General features: G+C 42.6%; 2 protein-coding genes across 2 annotated transcripts; one reads left to right on the top strand and one right to left on the bottom strand.

Moving 5' to 3' along the window:
- The first annotated feature begins 2424 nt into the window (after positions 1 to 2424).
- Positions 2425 to 13616, top strand: parp1 (poly (ADP-ribose) polymerase 1). Its single transcript, XM_083934424.1, has 23 exons — positions 2425 to 2576; positions 3866 to 4028; positions 4578 to 4693; positions 4795 to 5009; positions 6853 to 6943; positions 7057 to 7173; positions 7295 to 7471; positions 7613 to 7775; positions 8315 to 8455; positions 8577 to 8816; positions 8922 to 8987; positions 9087 to 9219; positions 9450 to 9645; positions 9754 to 9882; positions 10097 to 10180; positions 10330 to 10452; positions 10540 to 10668; positions 10813 to 10911; positions 11060 to 11212; positions 11572 to 11699; positions 11806 to 11867; positions 12138 to 12252; positions 12959 to 13616. Exons 1-23 carry the CDS (start codon positions 2454 to 2456, stop codon positions 13038 to 13040), a joined length of 3045 nt encoding a protein of 1014 aa, XP_083790550.1. The 5' UTR covers positions 2425 to 2453; the 3' UTR covers positions 13041 to 13616.
- Positions 5069 to 6205, bottom strand: adorb1a (adenosine receptor B1a; the record flags this gene model as incomplete). Its single annotated transcript, XM_083934524.1, has 1 exon — positions 5069 to 6205. The coding sequence occupies one exon, from the start codon at positions 6203 to 6205 to the stop codon at positions 5069 to 5071; it is 1137 nt and encodes a 378-aa protein (XP_083790650.1).
- Positions 13617 to 14633: the final 1017 nt, after the last annotated feature.

Raw genomic sequence — 14633 nt, 5'->3', positions numbered from 1 at the left:
TTGTTTTTTCAAAATTTTTACTAAACTTTAGTCTACATTTTCTTCTAATAAACGAGTAACAAAAAGTTGTGTTCCTTTGTCATTTCTTTTGTGCGTATGATTCATTCATTCATGCATCCACCCCCCAGTATGTGACGTCCCCTCACTAAAAATATATATATATTTATTAATGATGTATTTTTAATCCAGCCGCTACCACGGAGGATATAGACTAGCCCTAGATATATGCTATCTTATTTTAAAGCAAAGTATGAACATATTTTGAGCTAATTTAGGCTAAAATGATATAAAAACATAACACATTACTTCCGACTCTCGTTGCTGGGCGACTTCTCTTGACTCGATTCGTTCTGGCTGCAACTCGCGCGGGTATTCTGAAGCCGAGCCCTCGATCGTCTACTGTGGAAGATGGATCACTCAGTAGCTGGAAAACGACTTGACCTTATTTTACATTTTTCAGAGTCTTCTAGTGCAAGTCAAAGTCAAGTTTCATAGTTATTATGATGAGAACAAATTAAGTTCTGGAGGTCGAATCCAGGCACAACTTTAAGGTCTCTGGATGACCATAAAAATGTTATTAAAGTTGTGTTACTGTTAATGCTTTTTACAGAACAGACCGTTCAGCACATAAAAAAGTGAAAAACTGTGTTCATGCAAAGCCTGCCTTTAGCTCATCTCATCATCTCATCTTCATCCGCTTATCCGGGGTCGGGTCTCAGGGGCAGCAGCTTTAGCAGGGGACCCCAAACTTCCCTTTCCCGGGCCACATTAACCAGCTCTAACTGGGGGATCCCGAGGCGTTCCCAGGCCAGCGTGGAGACATAATCTCTCCACCTAGTCCTGGGTCTTCCCCGAGGCCTCCTCCCAGCTGGACGTGCCTGGAACACCTCCCTAGAGAGGCGCCCAGGGGGCATCCTTACTAGATGATCCTGAACCACCTCAACTGGCTCCTTTCAACGCAAAGGAGCAGCGGCTCTACTCCGAGTTCCTCACGGATGGCTGAACTTCTCACCCTCTCTCTAAGGGAGACTCCAGCCACCCTTAGTTTTAGATTAAAACATTTTAAGGTCCAAATTTGAGAGTTTTTCCTTTTAAATGTCTCGTCAAATCAAGTCTTTGGAGTCTCAGGTATTTATTGTAGTGAGTCCATGTGCATGTGAATAGTTATTGCCCACATAGGCCTGCACTTTCACTTTGTAGATATACTGCTCCACCCCCTTAAATCATTTGCAACAGAGCTTGAAATATGACACTCAGACTTCAGAGGACTCATTAAAGTCATAATAAGAAATCAGTAATTTTTTCCACATTCTGCACAAAATTGGACAATTTTTTTGGTGGAATATTTGATTAAATGTAAAATTGTACATAATTTGTGATATGTGTTACTGTATTTCTTTTCATATTTATATGGTCATTTTTCTAGTTGTGTACTTGACTACAGTACCTTGCTTATTATTTATTTCTGTTGAATGATTGTGTGCATTGAACACCAAGGCAAATTCCTTGTATGTGAAACCGATAAACAGCTCGCTTATTCTGATAAGCTGTAATTTAGAGAGCTGCTGATGCTTTGTGTTGATGTTTTTAATACATGAACACAAATTGAACATATTATTAGCAAAGATAATTTGTGAAAAAAATGAATAAAAATGAAATAATTTACACAACCTTGATGATGGGCCTACTGGCTAGTCACTAAGGTAGCCATGAACAGACATAATTGAGCTGAATGATTCAATGTGTCTTTGAAATGTATGTTTAACATGAACATATGATAAATAAATATATGAATATATTAATAATGATAATTGCAATGTATTGTATGCGTGTGTATGGGCTTTAGAAGAAGAAGAAGAATTACTTTATTTATCCCGCAACGGGGAAATTGAATTTTTTCACTCTTATTATTAATCATGTAACACACAGACAGGACCTATACATGCAATTAAGGAGAGATGTTAGAGCGAGGGGGCTGCCAGTGACCAGCACCCCAAGCAGTTGGGGGTTCTGTGCCTTGCTCAACAGCACCTCGGCAGTGCCCAGGAGATGAACTGGCACCTCTCCAGCCACCAGTCCACGCTCCATACATGGTTCACACAGGGACTTGAACCAGCAACCCTATGGTTCCCAGCCAAGTCACCTATGGACTGAGCTACTGCCGCCCCAAGGCCTAGTTCAGGCCGGCCTAGTTGTTAGGACTCAGTTAATACAATATCTGTAGTGGGGGTCCCTGCTTCATCTCTCTTTCAAGACCCCTGTTTTAGAGAGCTGCTGATGCTTTAGTTGATGTTTTTGGTGTCGGGAAACACAGACCGAGTGAGAGCTCTTCGCTCGGGTCTCCTCTGTGCGGGCACACGCGGGCTTCGCTTCTCTGTGCATTGATTGTTGTGGCTCCCCGTCACCCGGAGAAAGTTCGCCGCATTTTCATTTCGTAGTAATATTACAGAAGCATGGCGGACGCTCAAGAGGACAAACTATACAAAGCGGAATATGCCAAAAGCGGCCGTGCGTCGTGCAAGAAATGCAAAGAAAACATAGCGAAAGACTCTCTGAGAATGGCCATCATGGTGCAGGTAAGGCAGCGGCGTGTGGAGGCTCTTAATCTGCACAAACCTGCTATGTTAGCTAGCTTACTACTGTTATAAATGCGGTGCTTTAGTCTGCGAACATGGTGAATATATATGAACTGACAGGAGTATGAACAAATGTAGTCCACAGTGTGGTTTCAGTTGTGTTAGGTTAGGCCCTCGTTAGCATTTAAATGGCTGACATTGTCTATGGAGTGTTGTTCACAAAGAGCCTTTCTTAATGACGCACTCCCTTTCTTACGAATACGCATTCTGCTATTCATAACATTGAGGTTCATTGATACATAGTCGTGCACCTTGAGGTTGTGCTTAAATACTACAAGTGCGCCAACGGTGTGAGTGAACGAGCATCCAGCTGAAGCCTGAATCGCAACAGTCTGCCCCCACAGAGAATTCATTCATTAAGTGGCTGAGAAACCTTCTTCTTCACGGCCTGTGGAGCTGCTCCAGACTTCACCCAGCAGGCCAGTGAAGTCTGCAGGGACACTGGTTCATCACCTTTCATTGGAATTGCATCATATTTCAATAAGCCGTTTTTTTCTTCTAAAGATCATTACATTGGTCGACTAACACTCGACCAATTGATTAGATGATTTACTCGACATATCTGTAAAACTGAGTTTCTCCACAAATAATTTACCACTTTAAATCTTGTGATTACGAGAGATGTGCCCACGAGTTTCTTGGAAATAAGTCATCTGGTATGAAACACTATTATAAGTGACAAATCGACTAAAGAAATCTTAGTTGACTAAGACCAAAACAATCGATTATTAGTCTACTAATCAACTATTTAGGGGGCTGCCCTAATTGTGTCATGCACATACAACTGCCCAGCTCACCTTGCTAAAATAGCATTGCTGTGGTGAAACCTGTCAGGGGACTATGTAACTTTTATTACGTTGCAAACAAATATTTTTGTATCCTCCCCCGAACTCTACAAACAAAATTTGCCACAAAATATGCTTTTCTCAAACACAGATCATCCACACAGGCGACACATTATACTATAAAGTGTAGCCTGAATAATAAAAAAACATCAAATGTATTTTGAATAAGAGCATCATACATACTACACCGTAATCTGTTTAATAAAAAACATGTATCATACAAAATAAGTCATTCTCAGTAGTTGCAGATATAGATATAAACATATTCACACGTCAGTTCCACAGCAGGATCATCTCAGAAATGTATGTCTGACATTTGAGGGCCCCCATCTCGTATCACCACTGGTTCACTGTAAACATACTGTGCTTGTTTTTGTCCTGCAGTCACCCATGTTTGATGGGAAGGTCCCCCACTGGCACCACTTCTCTTGCTTCTGGCAGCGGGCAGCAGCTCAGTCCCCAGCTGATATTGCTGGGTATTCTGATCTCCGCTGGGACGACCAGGAGAAGGTCAAAAAGGCCATTGAAAGTGGTGGAGCAACAGGAGGTCAGTACTCAACTTTTAGCTGTTCAATTAGATCTTAATGGGTTGTTTGTAATCTCACATTTCCACACACACAACATGCACAGAGTGTAGTCTCTGTGGGGCTTCATGGAGGATTTCATGTCATCTGGCTCCTTAGATGAGCAGCTGACTTTATCTTTTCTGTTCAGGTTGATAGACAAACGGCTTATTACATTTATACATGTGTTTCTATTCAGTGGCTTAGTAAACGTTTGTTCTGTAAAACAGCTATATGGGTTACCATACATACATCATGACATTGCAGCAGCAACTCACAACAAGCAGTGAACAAGTTCTGCCATCAATTCTCAGCAGCATATCTGTATATTGTAGTAGTATTTCAGAAGGGTTTGATTGACACATATTTAAGTTCTGGTCACCACATCTGATGAATGATATTGATATACATTTACTGCCTGTGATGTGATAAATATATGTATATATATATATATATATATATATATATATATATATATATATATACACTGGAGAAAGGATTACTCTTGGTTGTTTGAAACTTCCCTCTCGTAGGAAAAGGAGACCAGAAGAGTGGAGCTAAAGGAGAGAAGACTCTAAATGACTTTGCGGTTGAATATGCCAAATCAAACCGCAGCACATGCAAAGGCTGTGATCAGAAAATAGAAAAGGTTTGCAGCCACTTCTATTTGCAAGCCGTAACAAATGCTATCAATTTATTCAACATGACCCATATATTAGATATCATGTAAGATTGATTTTTCTCCTTCAGGATCAGATCCGTGTATCCAAGAAAACTGTCGACCCAGAGAAGCCCCAGCTGGGTCTGATCGACCGCTGGTACCACACTGCATGTTTTGTGAGCCGTAGGGAGGAGCTGGTCTTTAAGCCTGAATACAACGCCGCACAGCTGAAAGGTTTCAACGCACTACGGGCAGAAGACAAGGAGGAACTTAAGAAGAGGCTCCCTGCTGTCAAAACTGAAGGGTAAGACAAAGAAGAAAAGATGACATCCGTTTGTGCAGGTTGGGTAGTTTTTGTGACATTCAGTGTTTGGGATCTCTGCTCCGGTGTGCGTTTCGGACGGCCGCCCCCTCTCTATCGTCCCCACTGGCTGCATTTGAAGCCTCCCTCTCTCCTACTGCCCTGCAGCACATAAATATTGCCTTGAAGGTGTCCCTGAAAGCCGCCATCGTGTATGCATACAGGAAGGGGTTGACTGCAGAGTTGGCATGCGACAGGATGATGGCAGTGAGCAGCAGCTCGAGCGGCACAGGGCAGTGCGGGCAGAGCAGCAGGAAGCAGTTGATGATGTGGAGCGGGATCCAGCAGATTGTGAAGAGGAAAAGAACAAGAAAAAGTGAAGTGGCGGTCTTCATCTCGCGGCGCATGCTGGCTGCAGCTCTCATCTGTCCGTCCCCTCTGCCACTTTGCTCCGATGCAATGCGCTTCACCTGCCGCTTGACTGTGACGAAAATTTGGGCATAGATGAGAAACATGATCACCAAGGGTGTCAGCACACAGGCAAAGAAGTTGAAATAGACCATGTAGGTCATGTCCACCACCAAGACAAAAAAACAGTAGCCTGAATCAGGCGGTGTCTTGTGCCAGCCCATCAGAGGCACGAGCCCAATGAGAAAGGCCAGCAGCCACGTGGTCAGGATCACAAAAGCGGCGTTGCGAGGCGTCATCAGGACCCGGTAACGGAAGGGCATGAAGATGGCCACGTAGCGCTCCACAGCCACCGCCAGCAGGCTGAAGATGGAGCTCTGTGTGAACATGATTAAAACACTAAGCATGAGCAGACACAGGTAGAGATCGTGACGTGGTACACCGATGTCAGTCAGGATGGCGCAGGGGATGGCAATCGCACCGACGCAGATGTCGGCGACCGCGAGCGAGACCAGAAAGTAGTTGGTGACGGTGCGCAACTTGCGGTTTAGGCCCACAGCTGCACAGACCAGAATATTGCCGAATGCGGAAAGGAAGGCGATGACGAGCTCGGCAGCCATGTACGCCACGTTAGGCGAGATCACCAGGTCAGTAGGTGGAGGTGAAGGAGTGGAGGGGGAGGAAGGAGTTGATGAGTTCTGGGAGAGCTGCAGGAAAGTAGAAGACGGATGGAATGAGTTTCTAGTTTGATGAAAAGTGTAGAGGTTTAACAGTGCAGTGGTGTTCTCCATGGTTATCCCTGAAGAAATACATAAGATTCAAGTTAGAAGTCAAGCTCGACTGCTCTGTGGGGGCGATGAAATACAAGAAAGTCAGAAAATAACTCACCAATCTGCAGCAGTGGTTCTTTTTATTACTCAAGAAACGAAGGGCTCCATCCAACCATCCTGATACTGCACACCTGTCCCCACATTAGAGAGCACGTTCACACTTCTGTTGGAACACATTTGGAGGAGGCTTCTTTATAGAATTCCCTTCTTTCTTCTTGATATCATTAGTTATCAAGAGACTGTCACTGATGGTCATTACCTGATGTGTGTGCTGGTGTGCGTCTGGTCTCATGGGGGGGTTAATAAATATTTCTTGTCAGGGCAGGGTGGATGACCTCAGCATTGACACCTGGGATTGTGGAAATGTGTGTGCGTTAACCGATGGGGCCCTAATGAATTTGCCTAATGAATAAAGGTGTCAGACTCAGGCTTGTTTGTTCCAAGTCTTTGTTTTGTTCCAGTATCCCTCATTGGCCTCATTTAGGAAGTTAATTTGGATATTTTTCCAACTCTTTCTTTTATCCATGCTGAATTATAAAGAAAAACAAAACAACACCACCAAAAGCTTTTGTAAAAAAACTATTTTGGCCTTCTCTGTGCTCTTACAGGAAGCGTAAAGGTGATGAGGTGGATGGAGCATCAAAGAAACAGAAGAAGGAGGAAGAGGATGAGAAGAAGAAGCTGGAGGAACAGTTGAAGGTACTTTTTTTTCTACTTTGGAGTAAACATCCCATTCTGTTTGGTGGCCATGTTTTAAATATGCTGCTCTTTTTGTGTGTGCTGTTTTTTTTCTTTTCTTCATGCATCTGCAGAACCAAAGCCAGTTGATTTGGGGGATCAAGGATAAGCTGAAGAAGTTTTGTTCAACCAACGATATGAAGGAGCTGCTGATTGCAAATGGCCAGGAAGTTCCCTCTGGAGACTCGAACGTAAGATAGTCTTATCTTATTTATCTACCCACTGTGTTCAAAATGAAATTGCACTGAAAGAAATCCATGCGGTTGTAGTTCCTGTTCCACGATTAGCATGTATGTGTTCTTTAACTGGCAGGTGGTGGACTGCCTGGCTGACGGCATGGCTTTTGGTGCTCTTGAAGGCTGTAAGGAGTGCCAGGGCCAGCTGGTGTTTAAGGGTGATGCTTATTACTGTACAGGGGACATCTCGGCCTGGACAAAGTGTGTGTTCAGAACCACAACACCCGTACGCAAAGACTGGGTCACCCCCAAGGTAGGTCACCTCATTTCAGGGCTCAGTGGCTAAATCACCACCTCTAGCTTTGAGCAGTATTCATTGTAATGAAATGCAATGGTTGCATATAGCAGCTGTGTTTTAATTGGTCAACCATATATTCCGGATTTATGATTTTAGGAATTCCACGAAGTTAACTTCCTGAAAAAGTTTAAGTTCAAGCGACAGGACAGGGTTTACCCGAAGGAGGCCCCTGCCCAAACCCTCACCGCAGCCAAAGCACAGCCCTTGGCGAGTGCATCCAGAGCACAGACTGAGCCACTTCCAGAGGGAGCACCTGCAGGTCAGTCAAGGCAGCATTATCCTGCAAATATTAGAAATATTTATTTTATTTGGATTTAATATCCTCTCTGAATGCTGAGCTTGTGATTGGATTAAAGTGGTGCTTTTAGAGGTCCCATTTAGTAAAAAATTAGATTTCCATGTCTTTTAAATACTGTGAATACTGCAAATACTATGAAAGTATAAAAACTAGGGCCTAACCGATCTGCGATTTTGGAGGCTTATATCGATTTTTAGAGGAGAAAAAGTCACTGATTATACCAATATATAGGGAATTTTTGACCGGGAATGAAAATAGACCTTTTCTACTGTACATGGTTTGTGCATTGATTTGCAAGGCTACTCAGACTAGTACTCTATCAATTAAAACGTTCATTCCACAGAATAATGCACACAGCCTGTACTCAAAAACTGTGCCTTTTTTTAATGAGACATCAGGACTTGCGTACTGTGCGGTTGTGATGTGACAAATATAGGCTACAATATATAGGTAGAAAGTGCCCACATGTGCATGTATGATATCTGTGTTTGGTCCCATAGACAAACCTCTTACTGGTATGAAACTGGTGACTGTTGGCAAACTGACCAAGAACAAGGATGATCTAAAGGCTGCTGTAGAGGAGCTCGGTGGAAAGATTACAGGCACAGCCAATAAGGCCTCTCTCTGCCTCAGCACCAAAAGTAAGTAACCAGGCAAAAAAATGCTGAATTACCAATATGTGATCCAGTGAGAGCACACAATTTCCAACTTCTCTAACTTGCTATCTTTATCACACACGGCTTCTTCCTCGCGTTTTCACAGAGGAGGTGGAGAAGATGAGTAAGAAAATGGAGGAAGCGAGGGACGCTGGCGTGCGCGTGGTTTCTGAGGATTTCCTCACAGACATCAATTCGTCGGGTAAAGCCCTCCAGGAACTTGTCTCCCTGCACGCCATCTCACCCTGGGGTGCAGAGGTCAAAGTTGAGACTCAAGCGCCGTCTGCGGCCTCCAAGTCTGGAACGCTGGCTACCAAGAGCACAGGCAGGGTGAAGGAGGAGGAAGGTAAAGGATATATGGTGCTGTTAAGTTTATCTAAATGTAGACTGGTGTCATAGCCTTGGGCTCTTTGGTGTATATTTAGAAATAATTGCAACCACACTGTTACAGGTAGTAGCAAATCCAAGAAGATGAAACTCACAGTCAAAGGAGGAGCTGCTGTTGATCCAGATTCAGGTAGTCATGAGCACCCTGCATTACCATTTTCTCACCGTCCATATTATTGTTATTTTTTTTTTTGTGTTCTGACCATGACTAATGATTCTGATTCCTTAGGTCTGGAGAACAGCGCTCATGTCCTGGAGCAGAGCGGGAAGATGTACAGTGCTACTCTGGGTCTTGTCGACATTGTCAGAGGAACTAACTCTTACTATAAACTGCAGCTGCTGGAGGATGATGTACAGAAACGGTTAGTGTTGCTGCAGAAAAGGATTTCAATTCCTAGTAGTGCAGAGGCTATTAAAGGGTACATGCAGGTCCGTTAATGAGGGATTAGACAAGTTCTTGAACTGTAACAACCCATACATTACACTTTATGGGGGGTCTTAGCTTGCTAGCTACATTATAGTTGCTGTGTTTTATTTTTTCTGTTTCTTCCCAATCGTTAGAATAATCATACTTTCTCTTGTGTATGTTCAGATACTGGGTTTTTAGGTCATGGGGCAGAGTGGGTACCACTATCGGAGGCAACAAGCTGGACAAGTTTCATGACAAAAACTCTGCCCTGGATAACTTCCTGGGAGTCTACAAAGATAAGACAGGCAACGACTGGGGCTCCTCCAACTTCACCAAATATCCCAATAAGTTCTACCCACTGGAGATCGACTACGGACAGGTATACACATCAACGCACGCATAACTAGAAAGGGGATACCTTGCAGCATTTTCTATCTGTATCTGACTGGATTCTGGTTTTCTCTGCGATCTTCATGTTTCCTGACAGGATGAGGAAGCAGTGAAGAGGCTGACGGCCACCGCCGGCACAAAGTCCAAGCTGGCCAAACCCGTCCAGGAGCTGATCAAGATGATCTTTGATGTAGAGAGCATGAAGAAGGCCATGGTGGAGTTTGAGGTAAGACTTTTTCATTTGTTTGCGGCTGTGTACATGAGAGAAAAGTCTAGCTGTGATAAAATGAAAGTCCACATCTCCATCTTAGTTGAGCATTTATTTATTTTTTTGTAAAGAAAAAATTTCAACTTCATAGTGTTAATGCAACACTGGTGTGTGCATTAGTCTTTCATGTGTCCTTCATACATATGGCTAATCCCTCCTCCCATGCTTTCAGATTGACCTCCAGAAGATGCCCCTGGGGAAGCTGAGTAAGCGGCAGATCCAGAGTGCCTATGCTCTCCTAACTGATGTCCAGCAGGTTAGCAACCAACAACCCCTCCAGTAGGGCTCTTTGTAGTAATGTGTGGTGCAGTGCAATCCACTTTAACAAGTGCAGTTCCTTTTCCTGTATTTCAGCTAGACTCTTGTGATGAATTTGACTAAATCTGTCATTTTGTTTTATTATAGGCTGTGTCAGATTGTGTGTCTGAGGCCCAGATCCTGGATCTCTCCAACCGCTTCTACACCCTGATACCTCACGACTTTGGCATGAAGAAACCCCCACTGCTCAACAGCCTGGACTACGTTCAAGTAAGTACACAAATACTCCTACTTTACACTTCTCTCTCGCTTTAGAAATGGATCTGATGATTCATAATCACATGCATCACTGTTCAGAATAAAGTTCAGATGTTGGACAACCTGTTGGACATCGAAGTGGCATACAGCCTGCTGAGAGGAGGGGCCCAGGACAACGAGAGTGATCCAATCGACATCAACTATGAGAAACTCAAAACCAAAATTGAGGTGAGGAGTGCAATTCCGTTTTTCATAGTTAAGGACAGTCTGTAAGATTATGCGTTTCCCTCCTTTTTTTTCTCTTAAGAACAATGTTCAGCATGGTGACTGTATGACGAGATTACAGTATGTTATAAATTTGTTATATCACAGGTTGTTGACAAGACTACAGATGAGGCTGAGATCATTCTGCAATATGTTAAGAATACCCACGCTGCTACACACAACACTTACACACTGGAAGTTCAAGAGGTAAGTCATTGTTTGGGGGGAAAAACACTTAATTTAAATATTATGTTGCAAATTCTTTCCTTTTTTTTTGTATAAATCTGTGTAATGATTACTGAAATATCATGAATTACCGTCTCATTGTGTTTTCTGACTTTTTCCCATCCTCTAGATCTTCAAAATTGTTCGAGAGGGAGAGAGTCAACGTTACCGTCCCTTCGAGGAGCTCCACAATCGCCAGCTACTATGGCACGGTTCTCGCACCACCAATTACGCTGGTATCATGTCTCAGGGTCTTCGCATTGCCCCTCCAGAGGCCCCAGTTGTGAGTTTGGTTGTTTGTAGTTTGTTGTTTAAGTTTGTGGTAGCGTTGTCAAAAATGTTGAATTATCGATACATATCTATTGAATATTTGAAACATATATATATAAATATTTGACACCCATAATGCGCGCGCACACACACACACACACACACACACACACACACACACACACACACACACACACACACACACACACTCACACTCACACTCACACTCACACTCACTCACACACACAGCCCTGCAGCATAGCCCCGGCTCTCACTCATGCAATACCTCTGCTTTCATAAATACTTGTCTTCTGTCATGTTTATCGTGGATTTTTCTGTGTTACATTACAGTTTTGCTTAATTTTTTTCTAGACTGGTTACATGTTCGGCAAAGGTGTGTACTTTGCCGACATGGTGTCCAAGAGTGCGAACTACTGTCACACCTCCCAGTCAGACCCCGTAGGCCTCCTACTGCTGGCCGAGGTTGCCCTCGGCAACACGTAAGTAACAGTTAGATTTCTTAAAAAAGACCTTAATGTCAACCTTTTTTTTTGTGCTGAAAAAATATGTGATGGTGATATAAATGAATGTCTTTTTTAAATGCAGACATGAATTGAAGAAGGCGTCCCACATTACAAAAGTACCTAAGGGCAAGCACAGTGTTAAAGGTGAGAAAACTTTATGGGCCAGTGCAGATTTTATTTTGATTGTCCGTGTGCAGTTTGAGGAATGTTTTGGCATAGACACATTTGATTAATATTGTGTTATTTATCTAATTAACAACTTATTTTTGAACACTGTCATTGTTATGGTATGCAAATTGTCTCAAGTCAAAATCTCAAGTGCCTCTCGTTCATAATACATAAAAGCTTTTTTTTTTTGTGTGTGTGTGTGCTGCTTCAGACTTTCATTCATTAACTGTTTTTTTTCCCTTGCAGGTTTGGGTAGAACTGCTCCTGATCCAAGTGCAACCGTCACTTTAGACGGGGTGCAAGTGCCTCTGGGAAAAGGAACCCACACCAACATTGATGACACGAGTCTCCTGTACAACGAGTATCCTTTAACACTCACCACCTGGTTCATGAACTCTTACCCTTTAATAATACATTTCCATTCAAATGACCCATGTTTCGTGCTTTGCCTTATAATTATTTATTTAATAGTTTATAGGAAAGTGCAGAGACAAAGAGTTAGATCTTGGATTGCCGTTTACATGTGAGAAGCTCTGTGATATTAGTCCGCGGCACTCATCTTTTTATTTCTAACCTCCTGATCACATTTTGGATCACTCTGAGGCACCAGTGAATTTTCAAATCTGGATGAAATAAACCATTCGGACATAAATCATTATCTCACTGACTTATCCTTGTCTGGGCCGCAAACTTTTCAGGCGTGTTTTTTAATTTCATGTCTGACGCAACAGACGCACTTTTAATCTATACAGCTATCCGCGACGGCTCCTTGCAGGCAGAGACAGTTGCTTCAGTGAAGCTGCTGACGTGACGTTTGCGGTCTAAACTAGGGGGTGAGACTCACTGAATGTTGAGTTTAAGACAAGACAAATAAATAATAATAAATAAACCCAGCTTTCTGTCTGGTATTGTGCTGATCCCTCACAAAATGTAACAATTACTCTACAGGGCCGTTAATTCATGATCTCTTACCTCAGATCATTGTTTTCTGTTCACCTCAAGTCTGTGATCTGTGTTGGTCATATTGTCTGTATAGTCTGTGTTTCCCTTAACCCCTGTTCCTCCAGGTACATTGTGTACGATGTGGCACAGGTAAACATGAAGTATCTCCTGAAGATCAAGTTTAACTACCAGACGTCCCTGTGGTAAGAGCGGCTGTGTACGAACCCTGTTGAGGGAAAACAAAGACCACTGTTGCCTCCGACGCCTGGGCTTCATTCTCTGTTTGGCAGAGGAGGGATACTATATCACTCTTTATAATGGTCAATGGAAATCTCTTGTCACTTTATTGCTTTTTCATCAGGTTAACTAGCTGACAGCCTTCCTTAGGAATGCATTTAGGTACTTGAATACCTTCTTCACAGTCGCTCATAAATCAGACAGAAATCACAGTTTAATATAGCCGTGGAAGGAAAGTGCATATTACATAGAAAGGTTTTGGTTTAGAAAGGAACATCAGAAAATGTTTGTAGTTTTCTGTCTCACTTGGTTATCTTGAATTTGAGAAAGATCTTATTTCATTATTCTTTAATTAACCTGTAGTTAATAAGGCTTAGTACTGCAAGTCTAGAAGGGTTCTTTAGTTGTGAACAACCAATATGCAGAGATACACACACACCTGTAGCCGCTCAGATGAACATTTGTAGACTGTTGGAATCAAAATACTGTACAAGGTTTGACATGTGTATATACTGTACTTGTTTAGTTTGTCTCTCAAGATGTCTTCCCTGCCGGAAAAAAACAAATGTGATTAGCGTTTACATAAAGTATTCTCCCAAAAGAAAGGACTGCCATGCTGTGGTAGACTTTCTTAGTGTGTTTCTGGCTTACCTCAAAAACAATAAAAATGTTCTCAAAATGTCCTGTCTGCATTTATGAATATCATTGTCTAGTAGCTACTGCATGTTACATCCACCTCCAATGGTGAATTTGATTTCAGTAAATGCATGCCAGGTTTTTCAGTGATGATGTACTTGATTCATTTCATCAAATGTGGGCGGCTGTGGCTTGGTGGAAGAGTGGGTCGTCCTCTGTTCGAGAGATTGGTGGTCCGATCCCCATCTCCCCCCGGTCCACATGTCGAAGTGTCCTTGGGCAAGACACTGAACCCCAAATTGCTCCCTGTGCTGCGCATGGGTGTGTAAATGTGGTGTGAATGGTTAGATCAGATTAGATGGTATGTAGATGTCCACTGCCATCAGTGTGAATGTCTGTGTGAATGGGTGAATGTGACAAACACTGTGAAGCGCCTTGAGTAGTCAGATGACTAGAAAGGCGCTATATAAGTACATTTACCATTTACCAAATCTGTCTCTTATTCTAACATCAACCCTCGGTCACAGGTCAGGGTCAGATACTGATAAGTGAGGGACTGGGTATTGTAGGCCATTGAACCATTGGAAACCCTCTTGCCCGTAAAAACAGAAATAGTATTTTCTTTTCTTTCATTTAAAAAAAAAAAAATCCTACTTTACCATTTGAAAGAGCCTGGTGTTTTTTATGAAAAGTATTTACTGGACATGGTTTTCTGGTGATGTTTATCAATCAATCAATATTAAAACTCAAATAAAACATTGACACCGCTTCCAAATAACGGAATGAAATGTGAGGAAAAGCTCAATTGTGGCATTATAAACTGAAGTGCGGTATGAAACAATGGAGGGATGCTGAGGACTTCTAATTTTGCGTTTGAAACGGTGTTTCCAAGCATTTCCTGCAACATTTAGTAAGCAAAGTTGGCTT

This window comes from Echiichthys vipera (genome assembly GCF_963691815.1).
Source record: "Echiichthys vipera genome assembly, chromosome: 19".
NCBI classification, from domain to species: domain Eukaryota; kingdom Metazoa; phylum Chordata; class Actinopteri; order Perciformes; family Trachinidae; genus Echiichthys; species Echiichthys vipera.
This window is presented reverse-complemented; position numbering and strand designations above follow the sequence as displayed.

Excerpts from the sequence above, each read along its gene's own strand:
- parp1 (XM_083934424.1), top strand. The coding sequence starts at position 2,454 with ATGGCGGACGCTCAAGAGGACAAACTATACAAAGCGGAATATGCCAAA. Across the intron at positions 6,944-7,056 it reads AGCTGGAGGAACAGTTGAAG|AACCAAAGCCAGTTGATTTG; the intron begins GTACTTTTTTTT and ends ATGCATCTGCAG. Across the intron at positions 10,453-10,539 it reads ACAGCCTGGACTACGTTCAA|AATAAAGTTCAGATGTTGGA; the intron begins GTAAGTACACAA and ends ATCACTGTTCAG.